The sequence below is a fragment of the Lepidochelys kempii genome, chromosome 1 (genome assembly GCF_965140285.1).
Source record: "Lepidochelys kempii isolate rLepKem1 chromosome 1, rLepKem1.hap1, whole genome shotgun sequence".
NCBI lineage: Eukaryota > Metazoa > Chordata > Testudines > Cheloniidae > Lepidochelys > Lepidochelys kempii.
The window spans coordinates 349,804,096-349,824,672 of NC_136380.1; the positions used below are offsets into that span (position 1 = coordinate 349,804,096).

At 48.2% G+C, this 20,577-nt stretch overlaps 1 protein-coding gene across 7 annotated transcripts; it reads right to left on the reverse strand.

Annotated features, from left to right (window-relative positions):
• Positions 1 to 222: 222 nt before the first annotated feature.
• Positions 223 to 20,450, reverse strand: LOC140905516 (natural killer cells antigen CD94). Of its 7 annotated transcripts, XR_013635240.1 has the most exons (8): positions 17,519 to 18,378; positions 17,146 to 17,296; positions 15,321 to 15,416; positions 8,466 to 8,564; positions 7,706 to 7,857; positions 6,129 to 6,271; positions 2,262 to 2,593; positions 2,072 to 2,150 (listed from the first exon to the last, which is right to left on the reverse strand). XR_013635240.1 is itself a non-coding variant. In XM_078851206.1 (7 exons), exons 1-7 carry the CDS (start codon positions 17,543 to 17,545, stop codon positions 2,030 to 2,032), a joined length of 789 nt encoding a protein of 262 aa, XP_078707332.1. In that variant the 5' UTR covers positions 17,546 to 18,378; the 3' UTR covers positions 223 to 2,029. The 7 variants fall into 7 exon arrangements, 5 of the variants coding, with proteins under 5 accessions (XP_078707332.1, XP_078707335.1, XP_078707333.1 ...); XM_078851206.1 differs by lacking the exon at positions 2,262 to 2,593 and having other exon boundaries at positions 223 to 2,150; XM_078851209.1 differs by having other exon boundaries at positions 2,059 to 2,593.
• Positions 20,451 to 20,577: the final 127 nt, after the last annotated feature.

A 20,577-nucleotide genomic window follows, 5' to 3' on the forward strand; every position in this document is an offset into this window, starting at 1 on the left:
AGTACTCCTTTTCTTTTTGCAACTTTTAGTTGTTTCTCTGATCCCACTGGATCCATTCATCCACCCCCCCCCGCTGTCTTTCTGCTTTCATTACCTTAAAATAAGCAGACAGCAAAGGAAGTTCAGAAAAGCATATTTTTGCTTTCTTTATGGTTATTAGAAGAAGATGAGCTATTCAAAGACCCCCTCTCACCCTGTGGCTGTAAAAGTGCAAAGGACAAAATAAATTCATTCAAACCAACCTGGTACATTTTGCATTAATTGTTAACGTGAATTTCATATTTCCATGCTACCAGCACAACAAGGAGAGTGATGGGAATTCTTCGAAGGCAGGCCAAGAAACTGAAGGAGTTTGTAAGGCACCTGAGAGCAGGTTAAGGTGACTGATCAATGGAGTGATGGGGCCTGCACCCTGTAACAGCAGAACCAAATTCAGATGGTGAGTGAGTGCCACCGGAGGGCTGACTATTCCCGTGTGTAACCAGGTAGCTTAGTATGGGTTCTGCTGGTAAATCACATTCACGCACCACCTAATACGCTAGCACACCTGATCCCTCCAAAGAGGGGAAAATCCACCCGCTGCTTTGTCTTCTAAGGCAGCAAATGCAGCCTGGGCCTGGACAATTAGGTGCCTTGTGGTGAGTTCTGCTACCTCATCTCCTCTCACCAGAAAACCGGAGCAGAGTGTGTCAAATATTGCAAGAAGGAGGGAGCCAGACTCACTAAGGTGGAATCCCAAGGAGAACTGGTAAAAATACTTTTAAAATCTCTTTTCTTTAATAATATTCACCTAAGATATATTGACATCAATCTCATTTGATGGTGTGAGGACTTAGTTGCCCCCTGGAGGTAGGGAGTTATCTGTGTATGGATTCATACAATCCTGAGCTGTCCAGACCGGACTCTTTTGTCAGAAAGTGCCAATAGCCCTGGTTTGCTGGAGACAATCTGGTCTTTTACATCCCACCCTGGGTAACTGCTGCTCCAGCCAATATCCACGGACCATTGGTAGCCATTCTAACCAGAGCCTCGAGGGCTGCCTTTCCCACTCCTCCTGTTTCTACCGACTGAGCCTGCAGCCCCACATTATATGATGTGACAAAACTCCAATATTAGGGGTGGAAGCAGAAGCCACAAATGGAGCCTTTGGGAAGCTGGTGGCTGTCAATAGCCACAGAGAAAAGATGCAGCCGGAGTCCTCAGGCTGGGACATGTTTGCAGATTGCACGGTGGGAAATCACCCTGCCCATACGGCTGCGGTTCCGATAACCAGCTACTTACTGCACAGAGGAAACGCTAGCTCAGCATGCCACCAGCTGGGGCCCTGCCCCGCTCTAAGAAATGAAACAGAGCAGAGTCAGATGCTGCATGATTGAAACAGAACCACGTATATCACTGATATTGCCACTGCTAGACAACTGCAACAAGTCTTGTACGAAGTACAAAGTGTGGGATCCCCTCTGGAGCCTTTTTTAAAAACCGGTGTCACATTAGCTATCCTCCATTCATCTTGGACAGCAGCTGATTTAAATGATCAGTTACATACCAGTTAGTAGTCCTGCAATTCACATTTGAGTTCCTTCAGAACTCTTGGGTGATACCATCTGCTCCTGGTGTCTTAGTACTGTTTAGTTTATCATCCACTCTGGCTAGTTCATTGTGGACTATTCCAGCTTGATCACCCATTAAAGAAAATTAATTCTCATAATGGGCCATAGACGAAGCCCCACCCAGAGCAATTTATGAGGAAACATAGACTAAAGCGCAAGGGCTTCTTTGGCTTTTTAAAATCAGCATTTTATTTACTGCCTCAAGCATAGTCAATAACTGAGCAACTTACAGCTGTTATCAACACACCTTTAACTAACGTCAACAGGGAAAACTTGGTAGCAGGTTCCTGGCCAGGTGTCCCCACTGGGCTCAGTGCAGTTGTGATGAACAGGCTGAGCGTGACACCCACATGGTGCCAGGATGGGGAAGATCTGCAGAGGCCCTGAGGCCACTCCTTCTGCTGCACCTGCCCTGCTTCTCAGTTCCCCCCAAACTTGGCTGGCTTCTCGCAGATATAAACCTCCCGTTTGGTGCAGCTCTGCAGGCGGATGTCCCCCTTCTGTATGTATGCACAGCCTTCAGCTCCCTGGACGCGGAACCTGCCAAGCACAAGCCCCATCTCACTGCCAGCCCTGGGGGAACAGCTACAGGCTGGGGCATTTACCCCTTCTTGGCTGCCTTGGTAAGAATTGTCTTCAAAGTGCATTTACCATAGTGCATAAATGAGAGGGGGTCAGATTGACAACCCTGGGTGAGTCTTCCCTGCCCGGCATCTCGGTCATCAGTGACACCTCTGCAAAGGGGGAGGAAAACCAAATCTGAATGTATTTAACACCCACTTTGCCTGACACACAGGGCCAGGCACTGCATAGTCAGGCCCATGTTGCCATTTTGCTAATGGTAGGTTCTTATATGGCTCCCATCACCATGTGCGTCTCTGTGTCCAGCAGGGACAAGGTGAGTGAGGTAAAATCTTTTATTGGACCAACGTCTGTTGGTGAGCGAGACAAGCTTTCGAGCCACTCAGAGCTCTTCTTCAGCTCTGGAAAAGGTATAAAGGTCACAGTTAAATACGAGGTGGAACAGATTGTTTAGCCTAAGGGTATGTCTACACTACCTGCCGGATAGTGATCGATCTATCAGGGATCGATTTATCGCGTCTAGTGTAGACGCGATAAAATCGATCCCCGATCGCTCTGCTGTCGACTTCTGTACTCCACCGCGGCGAGAGGCGGAAGCGGAGTTGACGGGGCAACGGCGGCAGTCGACCCCGCGCCGTTAGAATGTGAGGTAAGTCAACCTAAGATACGTTGACTTCAGCTACGCTATTCTCGTAGCTGAAGTTGCGTATCTTAGGTCAATTCCTCCCCCCCCCCCGCGCCCAATGTAGACCAGGGCTAAGTAGTTAACATAATATTTCAAGGGAGACAAGGTGGCCGAGCTACTATTTGTTATTGGACCTACTTCTGTTGGAGAGAGAGACAGGCTTTTGAGGCCCAGACCTCAAGAAGAGCTCTGTGTGGCTCAAAGCTTGTCTCTCTTACCAACCGAAGTTGGTCCAATAAAAGCTATTATCTCCCCCTCCCTTGCCTCTCTAATATCCTGAGACCAACACAGCTACAACTACACTATATACATATTTCAAGAGACAGTTCAAGGTGAAGTGGCCTTTTAATAACCCTCCAGTGCTAGGCAATAAAGAAAGGGAGGAAAAAAGGCAGCGGGGGGGGGGGAGGGGAAGGGTTGTTAGTGAGTCACAGATTGTCTCTGTTCAGTCCAGGATTTTTAGTGTCTGGCAAACTTATGAATTTAAGTTTCCAGGCTCGCCTTTTGAAGGTGTTGTGCAGATTTCCTTTGAGACTGAGAGTCAGATTGAGTGATTGTTTCGTGCAAAGTGTTCGCCCACACGAATTAGGGTGTTTTTGTCCTTTCTCATTTCCCTATGTGAGTTCATTTGAGCGTGTAGTGACTGCCTGGTTTCACGCACATAGTTATTATTGGGCACATATACACTAGATGAGGTACACCACACAGGACCCAGGGATCTTGAAAGGTGTGTTGTGAGGGGTGTTGATCACTGTGCCAGTGGAGCTATGTCTGCAGGTTTTGCATCTGTTGTTCTGGCAGAATCTGGTGCCACTTGGAGTCAGTGTGTCCCAGAGTGGAAAAAAAAATCAATGATTTAAAAAATAAAAATAAAAAAATTCGGATTTTTTATTTAAAATGGTTTTTTTTTACTTACATCAGATATGATATAATGCTTTTTGAGGAAAAAAAAACCTATCTAAAGATAGGTTTCAGAGGAACAGCCGTGTTAGTCTGTATTCGCAAAAAGAAAAGGAGTACTTGTGGCACCTTAGAGACTAACCAATTTATTTGAGCATGAGCTTTCGTGAGCTACAGCTCACTTCATCAGATGTTTACCGTGGAAACTGCAGCAGACTTTATATACACACAGAAATGATTTCTGTGTGTATATAAAGTCTGCTGCAGTTTCCACGGTAAACATCTGATGAAGTGAGCTGTAGCTCACGAAAGCTCATGCTCAAATAAATTGGTTAGTCTCTAAGGTGCCACAAGTACTCCTTTTCTTTTATCTAAAGATAGTTTTAATTAAGATACATTATAGCTCAAAGATATCTTATCATGGAACAGGGATTATAAATCCTAATTCTATAGAATGAGCCAATATATTCATGTAATGTTTCAGAAAAGTTTTGTAAATGAGTTCCAATAGTTCATGGATTAGGGACCCAATCTGATGGGGTTGCAGGGGCTTCGGTATAGATTATTTAGGTTAATCTTTCTATCTATCCAGTGGGACTCAGTGCTCAGCCTAGAAGACACCATAACAGATGCTTAGTTTTGCAGTACTCAAACTGTGGATTTGTGTCTCCAGAGGTAACATGTTTGTTAACCACAAAAACGTTTTAAAATAAATAAATAATATATAGAGGTGAGAAATAACAGACCTCAACCCTATTGTCCCTCTGCAAATTTGTGTACACAGGTCAATCCCTTACCTCTCTCTAAAAGTGCAAAGTTTCAAAAAGTTCAATGAATAGAAGATTGTTGGGGCGGAATAGATCTGGACAAGGATAAGAAGTCTGGAGATAAATGTGAGAAGTGAGGGACATATGCTTTTTTGTTAAAATATTATATGTTTGCTGTTGAAGAAAAATATCCAGAATACTTAACATTGTTGTTTTAGTTAAATAAAACAATTTAAATGTCTGTCTGGTGATGTTCTCCTCCTAATACAGCATGGCAAGAAAATCCTCCAAATATTAATGATTAACCTGTTGAATTGGAGATAGTGCACCTCCCAATGACTTCATAAATATCTGTTTCAATTACCTTTGGTAAGTGAAATATCCAAACAATCATTCATTTTCTGACATAGCTGTAAAACTTATCTGAAAAGTTTTCAAAATAAATCACTGTTTAAAAATGTATAGTGTGCACCTTCTAAAAATGAAACCTACATCTGTCTCTGTGTTGTGAAGAATATGTATTAAGGTTATAACTACCAACAAGAATGCACTTTTATGTAGAAAACCATGATTAAAACGAGTCTTCCTGACTAGTGATTTAAATCATGAGGTGTGTCCTGGTCTGTGGGGTGCTTGCTTCTTATGATGGGCTTGGAGAGGCATGGGGGCTTGTTTGAAGGCCAGCAGAAGTGCAAGTTTTCTCCCACCTCCCTGCTGGTGCGTGTTTTTCTCCCACTCCCCTCATTGCGGATGTGCCCCATTCCTAGGGGAGCTCAGTCTATGTGGCTCATTCATTCCTTGGAGCCTCTGCCAGCATAGTCATGAGCCAATGAGAGCCTCCTAGCCACCATAGCCATAGCATAGGAGACTGAGCTGCATGGGTGGTGGCTTGTGAACAGCTATCCGGTATGAGGTTTGCGCAAAGTCACCTGAATAGGCACAGCCTGGGGACACCAATAATCACAGAAGGGACCTCAAGGGTCATCTAGTCTAATCCCCTGCCAAGATGCAGGATTTGTTGTGTCTAAACCACCCAAGACAGAGGGCCTCTTTTTGAAAACCTCCAGTGAAAGAGATTCCACGACTTTCCTAGGCGTCTGCTCCACAGTCCTACTGGACTTACAGTTAGGAAGTTTTTCCTGAGATTTACTCTAAATCTGGTATGCTGTAATAAACGATACTTGTCACTTTACAGCCAAAGGTCCCAAAGCACTTTGCAAAGGGGGATCATTGTGGTTAGAGCTGCTCAGAAACTACATATATTCCACCTGGCCTTTTTTTTTTTTAAAAATTTCCCCCTAAATATTCTCATTTTGGTAAAAATGTTTGGTTTCTGAAAATCAAAACCAAAACCTTTTGACTGAAAAGTGGAAATTTTTACCACAAGCTTTTCAGTTTGAAAATTGGAAAATTTTGAAAAAAATGAAAATTTTTTATGAAAAGCCATTTGTTGCGGGAAAAAATGTTCTGATGACCGGTTCTAACGGTTATCCCCATTTATGGAGGAGGAGCTACCCCGTTCAGAGCCAGTATTGAACTGGATCAGTGCCCTTGAATGGGCACAGGCAGCGAGGAGAGACGTACAGCTGGAAGGAGAAAGGGGAGCCGTCAGCCCACGTCCAGTTCCCGATGTCATTGTCGTAGTTCAGCCCTGTCCAGAAATTGAAGCTGAACTGCTGTCCCCGGTACACGTACACGCGTTTGGAGATCTCATTTTTCAAGAACGCCTGCTCCGAACAGCAAAGGACAACAATCAATCCCCGAATAATCATTTTTTCCCCTTTGAAAGCATCTGGGTGAGAACAGGGGCTGAGTCCCTCTGGAAATCAGGCCAACGATTTAATTGTCTAAACTATGGGTAGAGGTGTCTGACTCTGTAGGCCTCCGTGATTGATAACATTGGCCTAAGTGACCCTCCCAGGGTCACGTACTGAACCAATGGAACAGACCCCAGATTTCCTGGCTCCTAGTTCCTGACTTAACCCCCAAACCATCCTACCCCTATGTGCTGTTCCCAAACAAGAGTTCCACATAGATTATTCTTGGCAAGGAGGAATAAAAGCAGGAACCAAGGGCCCAAGAACTGCCAAACCAGAGCACAGCGATGGCCCATCTCATGCAGTAGCTCACCGCCATGAGGGGCCACTGCTGGATGCTTCACCACGAGGTAGGAAAAGACCCATAATGCATCTTGCCCACTGTACAATACAGCAGCATGGAGGTCATTCCTCCATGACTCCCCAGTTAGCTGATTTTTTTATGCCCTGAAGCACAAGGATCAATGGCCCTAGCTCTCTTATTTGAGCTCACGTTGTTAAATGCTCTTCTCATTCAGGCAGAAATTGGATTCCTTCCTAAATCTCTCTAAATTATTTGCCTCAGTATCCTGCAGAAGTGAGTTCCATAGATAGTTAGCTTGACTTTTTCACTTGCTTGCTAATTCACAAAGTTCAGTCATTTGCAATGGGTCTGCCAGTCACTAATGCTAACTAATAAGACCTAACTGTTCTTTAAATGCACTTTGTGCTCTTTAAAGGATCTACAATGACAGAAGCAGAAACTGAACTCCGAGGGCAAGCTCCCTTCTCCTCGTGCTCTGCATGATGACTTCTATAGGAGAAGAGGTATTATCTCCCATAGCCTGTTCCATCCTTGGATTCTAACGAGGATGACAACAAGCAGGCCAGTTAACACTCACTGGGAACTCAATGGAAGATGTCACTACTGACTTGGGTCTGGGCTGGAACTGGTGCATTGGAGATGACAGGCCTCATGTCCTAGCCAGTCATCCCCCCCTTCGCTCCTCCCCAGACTGCCACAGATACTAAGGCTTCGTCTACGCTGGCAAGTGAAAGACAAAACTTCTGTCATTCAGAGGTGTTAAAAAAATACCCCCCCCAGAAAGACAAAAGTTTTGCAGACGACAAGTTATGGTGCGAACAGCACGTTGTGGGCAGGAGCGCTCTCCTGGTGACAACACAAACGCTACTCATTGGGGGCGGCAGTTTACTGTCGGCAGGAGAGCTCTCTCCTGCCGACAAACAGTGGCTACACTGCGTGTGGCCAAAAGCTGAGTAGTGTAAACATAGCGTCAGTGTGTATGCAATTGTCTTATCAGCAACCAATATCAATAAAGAAGAGAAGAGGAGGCGGCTCTGTACCAGCTCCTTCTTCGTGTCTATCTTCACCAGACTGGCCGACATTGCAGTACAAGCATCTAAGCTGTTATGCCAGGATTTCGCATTCTTAGAAAAGGAGTAACAGCTGGCTGCCTGCTGGTCCCAGTCCACCTCACACATGCTGCAGTTGTCCTCTTGAAGAAAAGGAAAAACAGACAGACTTTCAATCCTCGTTCTCCAAGATCATTTTGTTACCGGAGCTCCGCACTGCTGGGTGTGAAGGATGATGGGAAATTCCCCTTGCTCAGAATTCTGAACTGCTGACCCACCCCTGCACATGTCTTCTCACCCTGAGCAGTTCAGCTGGCCCTACTGCCTTTTACCATCAGCTCCTTTCTTCAAGCAATAAGTAGGATGCATAGTAAACTGGTATCATGAGTTCTCATCTCAGTGAGGAGGGTGGGTCAGGAGTGAGGGACAGTTATAGCCCATCTTCTGAGAACAGGAGTTATAGGGAGATGGAGACAAGAATTAGTAGGCACTGAGTTCCCATGGTGATGAACACAGTAAAAGGAAGACAGATCAGATAAAGATCTGGAACAGAGAGAATAAATAAGGATGGAAGGAAAGATAGAGAAGAATATAGGGAGAGAGTGAGAGCTTAGAGAAGGATCCAGGGAGGGATCAGAGATAGGTAGGAGTATAGGTAAAGGAGAGATTAGCTGAGGGTGTAAGGGGGAGAGGGAGGAACTGGTGGATGGGTGGAGTTTTTTCCTCAGAGGCTGTAGCTGTAATTCCTTACCCTTGCCAGTTGTCAGCTGCTGCAGAGTGTCCAAGAGGACTATGTTTTCCATTTCAGTGACCTCCAGCTGTTGCTCTGATTTCTGGGACAGCTGGTAAACTTTAAAGACACAAGAAAAATCATAAGACAGTGCTCAGAGCCAGTGCATTGCTCCAGCACTGATCATCCTGGGGTGTTTTACAGCATGAGATGGACTGTGAGCATGTCGGGGTACAGATGGAATGTGAGGCATGGGTTTCCTCTTGCTTGCACCAATTTTACACTAGTCAAATTTCACTGATATCAGAGAAGTCGTTCCTTATTCACCCCAGGGTGAATGAGAGGGAAATCAGCACCACTGTTTTGAAACTGGCTTCTCTACAGAAAATATCAGAGATGGGCGCTCCCTGCATTTTATCGACAAATAATCCAAACAAATGCTTGGAACTTGCATATCGTACATTTCAGATGGGGCTGACAAATGTTAACTCATTACATGACAGATGACAGAGACCTATTTGGCCACCGGATCCATCCCCCCTCCCAGTAACAGAACCATCAATATTTACATTGGGGATATTCCAAATGTACTCAAGGCTGTATGTTTGTAGAGGGAGATCAGCAACATCCCACAACCCAGAGGTCATGGGTCAAATCCTTTTTATGCTTATCTGTACCTAAGCAGGTATTTATACAGCCAGAGTCACCACAGGACCAGAGTGCCTCTACTCATACTGCCCAAAATGCCATTGGCCTTCCTGGCAACAAGGGCGCACTGCTGACTCATATCCAGCTTCTCGTCCACTGTCACCCCTAGGTCCTTTTCCGCAGAACTGCCGCCGAGCCATTTCGTCCCTAGTCTGTAGCGGTGCATGGGATTCTTCCGTCCTAAGTGCAGGACTCCGCACTTGTCCTTGTTGAACCTCATCAGATTTCTTTTGGCCCAATCCTCCAATTGGTCTAGGGCCCTCTGTATCCTATCCCTACCCTCCAGCGTATCTACCTCTCCTCCCAGTTTAGTGTCATCTGCAAACATGCTGAGGGTGCAATCCACACCATCCTCCAGATCGTTAATGAAGATATTGAACAAAACAGGCCCCAGGACCAACCCTTGGGGCACTCCGCTTGATACCGGCTGCCAACTAGATATGGAGCCATTGATCACTACCTGTTGAGCCCGAAGATCTAGCCAGCTTTCTATCCACCTTATCGTCCATTCATCCAGCCCATACTTCTTTAACTTGCTGGCAAGAATACTGTGAGAGACCGAGTCAAAAGCTTTGCTAAAGTCAAGGAATAACACATCAACTGCTTTCCCCTCATCCACAGAGCCAGTTATCTTGTCGTAGAAGGCAATTAGATTAGTCAGGCATGACTTGCCCTTGGTGAATCCATGCTGACTGTTCCTGATCACTTTCCTCTCCTCTAAGTGCTTCAGAATTGATTCCTTGAGGACCTGCTCCAGGATTTTTCCTGGGACTGAGGTGAGGCTGAGTAGCCTGTAGTTCCCCGGATCCTCCTCCTTTCCTTTTTTAAAGATGGGCACTACATTAGCCTTTTTCCAGTCATCCTCTGGACTTCTCCCAATTGCCATGAGTTTTCACACCAGCCAATTCCCTCAGCACCCTTGGATGCATTGAATCTGGGCCCAGGGGCTTGTGCTCATCCAGCTTTTCTAAATAGTCCCAAAACTCTTCTTTCTCCACAGAGGGATGGTCACCTCCTCCCCATGCTGTGCTGCCCAGTGCAGTAGTCTGGGAGCTGACCTTGTTCGTGAAGAAAGAGGCAAAAAAAGCATTGAGTACATTAACTTTTTCCACGTCCTCTGTCACTAGGTTGCCTCCCCCATTCAGTAAAGGGCCCATACTTTCCTTGACTTTCTTCTTGTTGCTAACATACCTGAAGAAACCCTTCTTGTTACTTTTAACATCTCTTGCTAGCTGCAATTCCAAGTGTGATTTGGCCTTCCTGATTTCACTCCTGCATGCTTGAGCAATATTTTTATACTCCTCCCTGGTCAATTGTCCAATCTTCCACTTCTTGTAAGCTTCTTTTTTGTGTTTAAGATCAGCAAGGGTTTCACTGTTAAGCCAAGCTGGTCGCCTGCCATATTTACTATTCTTTCTACGCATCGGGATGGTTTGTTCCCGTAACCTCAATAAGGATTCTTTAAAATACAGCCCGCTCTCCTGGACTCCTTTCCCCCTCATGTTATTCTCCCAGGGAATCCTGCCCATCAGTTCCCTGAGGGAGTCAACGTCTGCTTTTCTGAAGTCCAGGGTCTATGTTCTGCTGCTCTCCTTTCTTCCTTGTGTCAGGATCCTGAACTCTACAATCTCATTGTCACTGCCTCCCAGGTTCTCATCCACTTTAGCTTCCCCTACTAATTCTTCCCGGTTTGTGAGCAGCAGGTCAAGAACAGCTCTGCCCCTACTTGGTTCCTCCAGCACTTGCACCAGGAAATTGTCCCCTACACTTTCCAAAAACTTTCTGGATTGTCTCTGCATGCTGTATTGCTCTCCCAGCAGATATCAGGGTGATTGAAGTCTCCCATGAGAACCAGGGTCTGCAATCTAGTAACTTCCCTTAGTTGCCGGAAGAAAGCCTCATCCACCTCATCCCCCTGGTACGGTGGTCTATAGCAGACTCCCACCACGACATCACACTTGTTGCTCACACTTCTAAACTTAATCCAGAAACTCTCACGTTTTTCTGCAGTTTCATACCGGAGCTCTGAGCAGTCATACTGCTCTCTTACATACAATGCAACTCCCCCATCTTTTCTGCCCTGCCTGTCCTTCCTGAACAGTTTATATCCATCCATGACAGTGCTCCAGTCATGTGAGTTATCTCACCGAGTCTCTGTTATTCCAGTCACATCATAATTCCTTGACTGTGCCAGGACTTCCAGTTCTCCCTGCTTGTTTCCCAGGCTTCTTGCATTTGTGTATAGGCACTTAAGATAAATCGCTGATCATCCCTCCTTCTCAGTATGAGACAGGAGCCCTCCCCTCTCGTGCTCTCCTGCTCGTGCTTCCTCCTGGTATCCCACTTCCCCACTTAACTCAGGGCTTTGGTCTCCTTCCCCCATCCATCACCATGGTATCTAGGCACCTACAGTTACCATTCCAATGACCACGGAAATAACCTTTGACTTCTGATGGTCCAGGAGGAGTTCAGAGCTGGTCTGTAAAACCAGAATCCCCCATTGTGGCACCTTTGGTCTATCCAGAGGGCCCTAATCTACCATGAACCTCACAATACAACAGCTAATGTCCCAGCTCTGATTCCCCATGCGAGGTCCTGAGTGTCTCTCCACCTGCACTTCATTGTGCCTATGACTGTACCTCTGTACTGATTGATGGGGTCACGATTATACATGTTCAAAGATGGATGTCACTCTGCACCCCATTTATAGCCACGTCTGCAGGTCGGATCAGTCTAGGTGGATGTTTTCCATGGCAGAACCTTAGGTGAGAGGTCTCACTCCAAGAGGCGGGTCTTGTACTGGGCATTAAAATGGCAGGACTCAGGCCTAATCTGATCCCCAGTGCCAATGAAGATATTCTGGCCCTGCCTCCCTTGAGTTTCAGTCTACAGGACAATTAGAGGGCCAGGCCAGAGGGTCAATTACTTAGAAGCCCTACCCACCTCACCAACTGGAACATAGAACTAGGACTGATTCCTGGCTTCCAGGTTCACAGACGGGGACATCAGAGGCCACAGAGCTTGCTAGAGCCTGAGGGGCTCATTGGCATGAGGGGTCACAGATGAGGTGGTGAATGTTACTCCCGTGAGGGCCCCACAAACTGCCAGTTCCTCCTCTGTTTCTAACTCAGTCCATCGTTCATTGTCACCTGTAAGTGTCCTGCGGGGGGAGGACTGTGCAGTGTACAAGTGACGGGGCTTGAGCCATGTCTTACAAGTAACTGATAAATCCCCAGCCCCATGGAAAGCAGCAGCTGGAAGGTTGAGTAAGAAAGATGGGACTGAATAATCACTTTACATTACAGATTAACAAGTGAAATGCAAAAAAGACAGTGGTCAAATATTCTGTTCTCTATTTGGGAAAATTCAGATAATATAGTCTGATGATGATGATGAGTAAATACTTTGCATTCCAACAGTAACTCAGGAGGATGTTAAATAGTAGCCACTAATGTCAGACATTCTAAAATGAGCAGGTCTGGATTACTTGGATCAAATGGGTTTAGAAGAGCAAGCTCTGGACCATTAATGTTGATTCTCAATAAGTCTTGGAATACTGGGCAAGTTCTAGAGAACTGGAAGAAAATGAAAGTTGTGCCAATATTTAAAATGGGTAAATGGGATGATCCGGGTAATTATATTGCCCTGTCAACTTGATGTCAATCCTGGTCAAAATAAAAGAATGGCTGATGGAGGACTGAATAGTTATGGATCAATGTCCTATCAGATAAAGCATAAGATGAGTGTTAGTTGGTGTCTGCTACAGACCAGCAAATCACATTAGGGAGAAGAGGATGACTGGATCCTCACATACCTAACTATAATATGTAGGGGGGAAAAAGCTGTGTGATCACCGGGGACTTCAATTTCAGTGACATGTGTTGGCGGTCTGATGCTAAAACATCACTGGATCAGTACTAAAACATTACTGGATTTCTAAATAATATAGATGACAATTTTCTAAGTAAAAAAGTGTTGCAGCCAATACAGAAGCAGTCTGTATTTGTCTTGACAGATAAAGATGAACTGATCACAGAAATAAAAATTAGTAGTTGATTACACACAAGTGATCATGACCTGATCAAATTTATAATGTGCAAACAGAATAATGTCCAAACCAGTAATATAGATACTTATAGTGCTTCAAAAGGGCCAATTTCACAAAACTGAAAATAATTATGAGCCAAATCAGCTGGGAGGAAGAACCTAATCAAAAAATGTGAATGGTAATAGGGAAGTGTTTAAGAACACTTTACTACATGCCCCAAAATCACTATGCCACAATCAGGGAAGAAGGCCATGCTGGTTAAAACACCAGCCTTTTTTAGAGAGGTTATGAAGGCAGCTATAAAAACCTTCAATACATAATAAGCAGAAGAAAAGGGAAGTCAACAATAATGAATATAAATCACAAATTAGGAACTGTAGAAAACTGATAAGGGAAGCAAAGGGGCACCAGGAGACATCAATGGTCAGCATAATTAAGTACAATAGAACTTTTAAAAATATATTTGTAACAAAAAGTATCCTAACAATGGGACTGGTCTATTACTAGACTGAAATGATAGAATTAATAATGCAGAAAAGGCAGAAGTGTTCAGTAAATATTTCTGTTGTATATTTGGGAAGAAATAGATGTACTCATACCAGATCATGATGATGACACTCCTTCCATTCCAGTGGTAACTCATAAGGATGTTAAATAATAGCTACTAAGACAGACATTTTTAAATCAACTGGCTGAGGAGCAGGCTGGACCATTTATGGTGATTTTCAATAATTCTTCGAACACTGGAGAAGTTCCCAAAGACAGTAAGAGAGCTAATGTTGTGCCAATATTTAAAAAAAGTAAACAGGATGGCCTGCATAGTTATAGGCCTGTCAGTCTGATATCAATTCCAGGCAGCATAGTGGAGCAGCAGATACGGGACCCCATTAATAAAGTATTAAAGGAGGGTAATATAATTAATGCCAATCAACACAGGTTTATAGAAAACAGATCCTGTCAAATTAATTGGTATCTTTTTGTGATGAGATTACAAGTTTGATTGATAAAGGCAACAGTGTTGACATAATATATTCAGTCTTTTGTAAGGCATTTGACTTGATACTACATGACATTTTCATTAAAAATTAGAATATAAATTTAACATAGGACACATTAAATGGATTAAAAACCGGATAAAAGATAGGTCTCCGAATGTAACTGTAAACAGAGAATCATCATCAAGCAGGTGTGTTTCTAGTGAGTTCCCGCAGGGATTGGGTTTTAGCCCTACACTATTTAACATTTTCATCAGTGACCTGGAAGAGAATGGAAAATCACCACTGATAAAGTTTTCAAAAGGCAAAAAGACTGGGGGAGCAGTAAATGAATAAGAGGACAGGTCACTGATCCAGAGCAAGCTGGATCATTTGGCAAGCTGGACACAAGCAAACAATATGAGTTTTAATATGGCCAAACGTAAGACCCTGACAAAGATTTCAGGGTCATGGTGGACAGTCAGCTGAACATAAGCATCCAGTGTGACACTGTGGCCAAAAGGGGCTAATGTGATTCTCTGATGTATAAACAAGTGAATTCTGAGTAGGACTGGGGAGGTTCTGTTATCTCTGTATTTGGTACTGGTGCGAGTGCTACTGCAATACTGTGCCCAGTTCTGGTGTCCACAATTCAGAAAGGATTTTGAAAACTGGACAGGGTTCAGGAAATGAGCCAGGAGAATTATTAAAGGATTGGAAAACTTGCATTATACTGTGATAGATTTAAGGAGCTCAGTCTATTTAACTTAAGAAAGACAAGGTTAAAGGGTAACTTGATCACAGTCTATATCTACATGGGGCACAGAAATTTAATACTAGAGGGCTCTTCAATGTAGCAAAGGTATAACAAGACCCAATGTCTAGAAATAGAAGCTAGACAAATTCTGGCTAGAACCTCAGTTTTCCGACAGGGAGGGTAAACCACCATTGGCCCAACTTACCAAGGGCCATGGTGGATTTTCAATCACTGACAATTTTGAAATCAAGATTGGATTTTTTTTCTAAAAGATCTGCTGTAGTTCAAAAATAATTAATTCAGTTACTCCCGTGTTCTACAGGACATCATATCAGATGATGAGAATGGTCCTTTCTGGCTTTATAATCTATGAATTATGAAACACTCACCCTGTTGAGCCATCATGATCACCAGAATCAGCAAGATCAGGCAGATTGGCCCAAGGATGGTGGCAGAGAGCCACCATGGAGATGCACTGGGAGATGCTAACAGGAAGGAAATGGAGAACATGAACATGCACTTCCTTCTGCTTGGGATCCTCAGCTGGGAACCCTCTTCTGGAGTTAGGTGCCTAAGCCAATAGCCTAGTGGTAGGGGCTCCCACCTGGGATGTGGGTGACCCAGATTTAAATTCCTGTTCTGCCTGATTTGGAGCAGATGCTTGAAGCCAGGTGAATGCCCCAAATGCTAGGCTGTTGGCTATTCGGAGGTGAGGCTCTCCCAGTCTTGTATGTTGGAGCTATTCCATGTGGTACAAATCACTAAATATTCATTGGGCCAGGGAAAGTGAGAGACTGACTCTTGGTGGTTTGGGCACTCATTTGGGATGGGGGAGAGTCAGGTTCAGTCCCTGCTCCAATAAATAGTTATTTATTTACACAAATGGAAAGAGATTGTGAGAGCAGCTGCAACTCCCCCCACCCCCCCGGATAGGCTGGTGTTTAAGGCTCTCACCTGGGATGTGGAAAACCTGGGTTCAAGAGTCTCTCACATCCCAGCCGAGTGCCCTATCCACTGGGCTACTGGGTATTCTGGGACACACACACCTGGCTGTCTTTTGTGCAGGCTCCAAGCCATAGGTATGCACTGAGGGGGATCATGCCCCACTAGTGAGACAGATGGAGGAACATGTAGTTTGAGAATCTTGTTTCAGGGCTCCCAGGGCTTTGGCTTGAGCTAGGGCTCTGAGCAGCTCATTAGCTGTGGGGCAGTGCCATGAGCTAGGCATAAGTAAAGCCAACTACCAGCAGAAACATAGGTACCTAGTAAACTTAAGTACCTACTGGGTTAGGCAGCAGCTGAGCAGTGGTTCTGAGAACATCAGGAGCACCTAAATATTGGACTCAGGTGGCTAAAAAGGTAGTTAGGCCCTAAACCCCTTTGTGAACCTGGCCTTTCTTCTCTGTGCCTCAGCTCCCTGTCTGTAAAATGGGGATAACGATACTGCCTTTCTCCCACATGTCTATTTAAGCGCTTCAGATCAGAGACTCTCTCCCACTGTGTTCATACAGCAGCAGCACAATGGGGCCCTGAGCTTGGGTGGGCCTCTAGGAGCTACGTTAATAATAACGACCTTGTCCTACACAACTAAGTTAAACAGATTGGCAGCCAAGGTGCTCTCTTTTCATGGTCTTCCAGCACCCGGCTACCTGCCTCTTGGATGGCGCAGGGAATCCTTGTGTGCTGTGTCCTAGCTGTCCAGGTAAGGCAGCCTGCAGCCATGGAACCCAGCAAAATGGGGGTGACTTCCTGACAGAAACCTTTCCTGATCTCCCCAGACAGGGGCACCCCCATGCTATCCTCCAGCAGAAATCCTCCTTGATCACATCTCCAGGCAGCCTCCCTGCCAATTCTGGCCCTGGTCAGTGGATTAAGGAGGCAGATAGGATGCAGTGTCGACAGGAGCATAGGTCCTAGAGATCAGGGTGGGCCAGGCAGGAGTGGGGCTGGGAAGGCTGTGGGGAGCCGCTCTGCAGTGAAAGAGGCAGAGGAGCTTTAGGGATCACCCTATTTCCCTTATTGCGATAGAACCTCTTTCTGTTATTCTTCACCATTGTCACATGAGAAGAGGGAGGCGTTTGGCAGGTAGGGTCTGGCAAGGCTGGGCACAGACCAGGGAGGGGGTCAGGGCACCCGTCTCAGGGGCGCAGGGGGAGAAAGGAGACTGAGTGGTTGGGTCACCCTTCCCCTTGCTGTGGGAGGAGACCCCTGCACCTGCAATGACAGCAGCTGGTCCGGCTTGCGCGTTGGCTGTCCCTTCATCCTTGGACTCGTAGATGTCAGATGGAGTGCCCTTCACCTTCCTCTGCTGCACAGGCATGGGGGCCTGCAGGTGAGAGAACCCACCAACAGGAGAGGGTCTCACCTCAAGAGATCAAAAGTCATGCGTCAGACCCTCAAGAATCATGAAACTGGCCCAAGAAATCATGTTTTCTTAAAAAAAAATCAAATAGTGTTTTTTAGTCTGTTTCTATTCCTTTGCCAATGTATGCGACAATTTCAGGTTGAAAAGTCAACCTTTAATGCATTCAGAAATGCACGCCTCTCTTTGCCTGATCGGATGGAGACCCCGCTTAGCATCCCTCACCTCTATGATAAGGGAACTGCCATCCATTTCCTATTGCTGTCTTCGACCCGGCACCAGCACTCAAGGATCTCAATCTATTTAGCTTAACCAGGAGAAGGTTAAGGATTGACTTGATCACAGTCTATAAACTACCTCCACAGGGGAAAAGTATTTACTAATGGGCTTTTCAATCGAGCAGACAAAGGCATAACATGATCTGACAGTTGGAAGTTGAAGCTAGAGAAATTCAGACTGGAAATAAGGGGTAAATTTTTAACAGTGGGAGTAAGTAACCACTGGAATAATTTATCAAGGGTTGTGCGGGATTCTCCATCACTGATGATTTTTAAATCAAGATTGGACGTTTTTCTCAAATATCTGCTCTAGGAATTATTGTAGGGCAGTTCTGTGGCCTGTGCTATACAGGGGTCAGACTAGACGATCACAGTGGTCCCTTCTGGCCTTGCAATCTATTAATCTAATGTACCAGCCACTGCCCCAGGGCTTTTCCTCTGACTGGGTCCCACATCACCACTTTCTCAACTTCCCTCTCCCCTGCCTCTTGCTGCCCCGGGACCCTCTCTCTGCTCCAGGACCATATATGAAGGCAGGGCTGGTCTGCATCCTCAGCCCTAAGGTTCCTGCCCAGCTCTATCCGTGTACCCAGCCCTGACATTTGGGAGATCCAGCCTCTTGCACCATCACGGCAGTTCCTGCTGCAGGCGCCCAAATCCGGTGACTTGCGATCCATCCGTGAGAATGGTGACACTGCAACACGGCCTTTCCCTGGCTGCTCCGTGGGGACTCCCCTACCCCACAACCACCCATGGCTGGGGGAACTGTTATCTGATCCCTCCATCTCCCACCCCAACTTTGTCCTTTGCACCTCCTCTACCTCCCTCCCATCCCCCCTAACCCTTGTACCCCCCCTCAGCCTCCCTCCTACCCCCACATCCCCTGCCCCCTCCCTCCGCCTCCCTCCTACCCCCACATCCCTTGCCCCCTCCCTCAGCCTCCCTCCTACCCCCACATCCCCTGTCCCCCTCCCTCCTACCCCCACATCCCCTGCCCCCTCCCTCAGCCTCCCTCCTACCCCCACATCCCCTGCCCCCCTCCCTCAGCCTCCCTCCTACCCCCACATCCCCTGCCCCCTCCCTCCGCCTCCCTCCTACCCCCACATCCCTTGCCCCCTCCCTCAGCCTCCCTCCTACCCCCACATCCCCTGCCCCCCTCCCTCCTACCCCCACATCCCCTGCCCCCTCCCTCAGCCTCCCTCCTACCCCCACATCCCTTGCCCCCTCCCTCCTACCCCCACATCCCCTGTCCCCTCCCTCAGCCTCCCTCCTACCCCCACATCCCCTGTCCCCCTCCCTCCTACCCCCACATCCCCTGCCCCCTCCCTCCGCCTCCCTCCTACCCCCACATCCCCTGCCCCCTCCCTCCGCCTCCCTCCTACCCCCACATCCCCTGCCCCCTCCCTCCGCCTCCCTCCTACCCCCACATCCCCTGCCCCCTCCCTCAGCCTCCCTCCTACCCCCACATCCCCTGCCCCTCCCTCCGCCTCCCTCCTACCCCCACATCCCCTGCCCCCCTCCCTCCTACCCCCACATCCCCTGCCCCCTCCCTCAGCCTCCCTCCTACCCCCACATCCCCTGCCCCCCTCCCTCCTACCCCCACATCCCTTGCCCCCTCCCTCCGCCTCCCTCCTACCCCCACATCCCCTGCCCCCCTCCCTCAGCCTCCCTCCTACCCCCACATCCCCTGCCCCCTCCCTCCGCCTCCCTCCTACCCCCACATCCCTTGCCCCCTCCCTCCTACCCCCACATCCCCTGTCCCCTCCCTCCGCCTCCCTCCTACCCCCACATCCCCTGCCCCCTCCCTCAGCCTCCCTCCTACCCCCACATCCCCTGCCCCCTCCCTCAGCCTCCCTCCTACCCCCACATCCCCTGCCCCTCCCTCCGCCTCCCTCCTACCCCCACATCCCTTGCCCCCTCCCTCCGCCTCCCTCCTACCCCCACATCCCTTGCCCCCTCCCTCCGCCTCCCTCCTACCCCCACATCCCCTGCCCCCTCCCTCCTACCCCCACATCCCCTGCCCCCTCCCTCAGCCTCCCTCCTACCCCCACATCCCCTGCCCCCTCCCTCCGCCTCCCTCCTACCCCCACATCCCTTGCCCCCTCCCTCAGCCTCCCTCCTACCCCCACATCCCCTGCCCCTCCCTCCGCCTCCCTCCTACCCCCACATCCCCTGCCCCCTCCCTCAGCCTCCCTCCTACCCCCACATCCCCTGCCCCCTCCCTCCGCCTCCCTCCTACCCCCACATCCCCTGCCCCCTCCCTCAGCCTCCCTCCTACCCCCACATCCCCTGCCCCCCTCCCTCAGCCTCCCTCCTACCCCCACATCCCCTGCCCCTCCCTCCGCCTCCCTCCTACCCCCACATCCCTTGCCCCCTCCCTCCGCCTCCCTCCTACCCCCACATCCCTTGCCCCCTCCCTCCGCCTCCCTCCTACCCCCACATCCCCTGCCCCCTCCCTCCGCCTCCCTCCTACCCCCACATCCCCTGTCCCCCTCCCTCCTACCCCCACATCCCCTGCCCCCTCCCTCCGCCTCCCTCCTACCCCCACATCCCCTGTCCCCCTCCCTCCTACCCCCACATCCCCTGTCCCCTCCCTCAGCCTCCCTCCTACCCCCACATCCCCTGCCCCCTCCCTCCGCCTCCCTCCTACCCCCACATCCCCTGCCCCCCTCCCTCCCTCCCTCCCTCGCGCCCGCCCCCCTCACTCTTCCCATCCACCTTTCCCAGGGTCTCTCTCTGAAGCGCCTCGCAGCCGAGTCCTGCGCCCACTCCCAGTCCGGCCCACGCCCCACGCAGGGGGGGCCATCTTGGCTTCTACCTCATGGAAAACAAGGGGAGATGGCGGCCATCTTTGCTTAGGGCAGCTCCACGGGCCCCCAGCCGCCGGCCCAGAGGGAAATGGCGGCCGCCGTGCTGGCTTCAGCCCCAAGGACAGCAATGGGAGGTGGCAGCCATTTTGAATCAGGGAAAATGAGGAAGTTTTCCTCCTGTGTTCATCCAACATAT

Bases quoted from the DNA above. Each gene is read 5' to 3' on its own strand.
- LOC140905516 (XM_078851205.1), bottom strand. From the start codon at position 17,545: ATGGATGGCAGTTCCCTTATCATAGAG. The intron at 17,297-17,518 runs GTGAGGGATGCT...TGATCTCTTGAG, and splicing joins GCAGTTCCCTTATCATAGAG to GTGAGACCCTCTCCTGTTGG. The intron at 15,417-17,145 runs GTGCAGGGGTCT...CCTTCCTGTTAG, and splicing joins ACCAGCTGCTGTCATTGCAG to CATCTCCCAGTGCATCTCCA.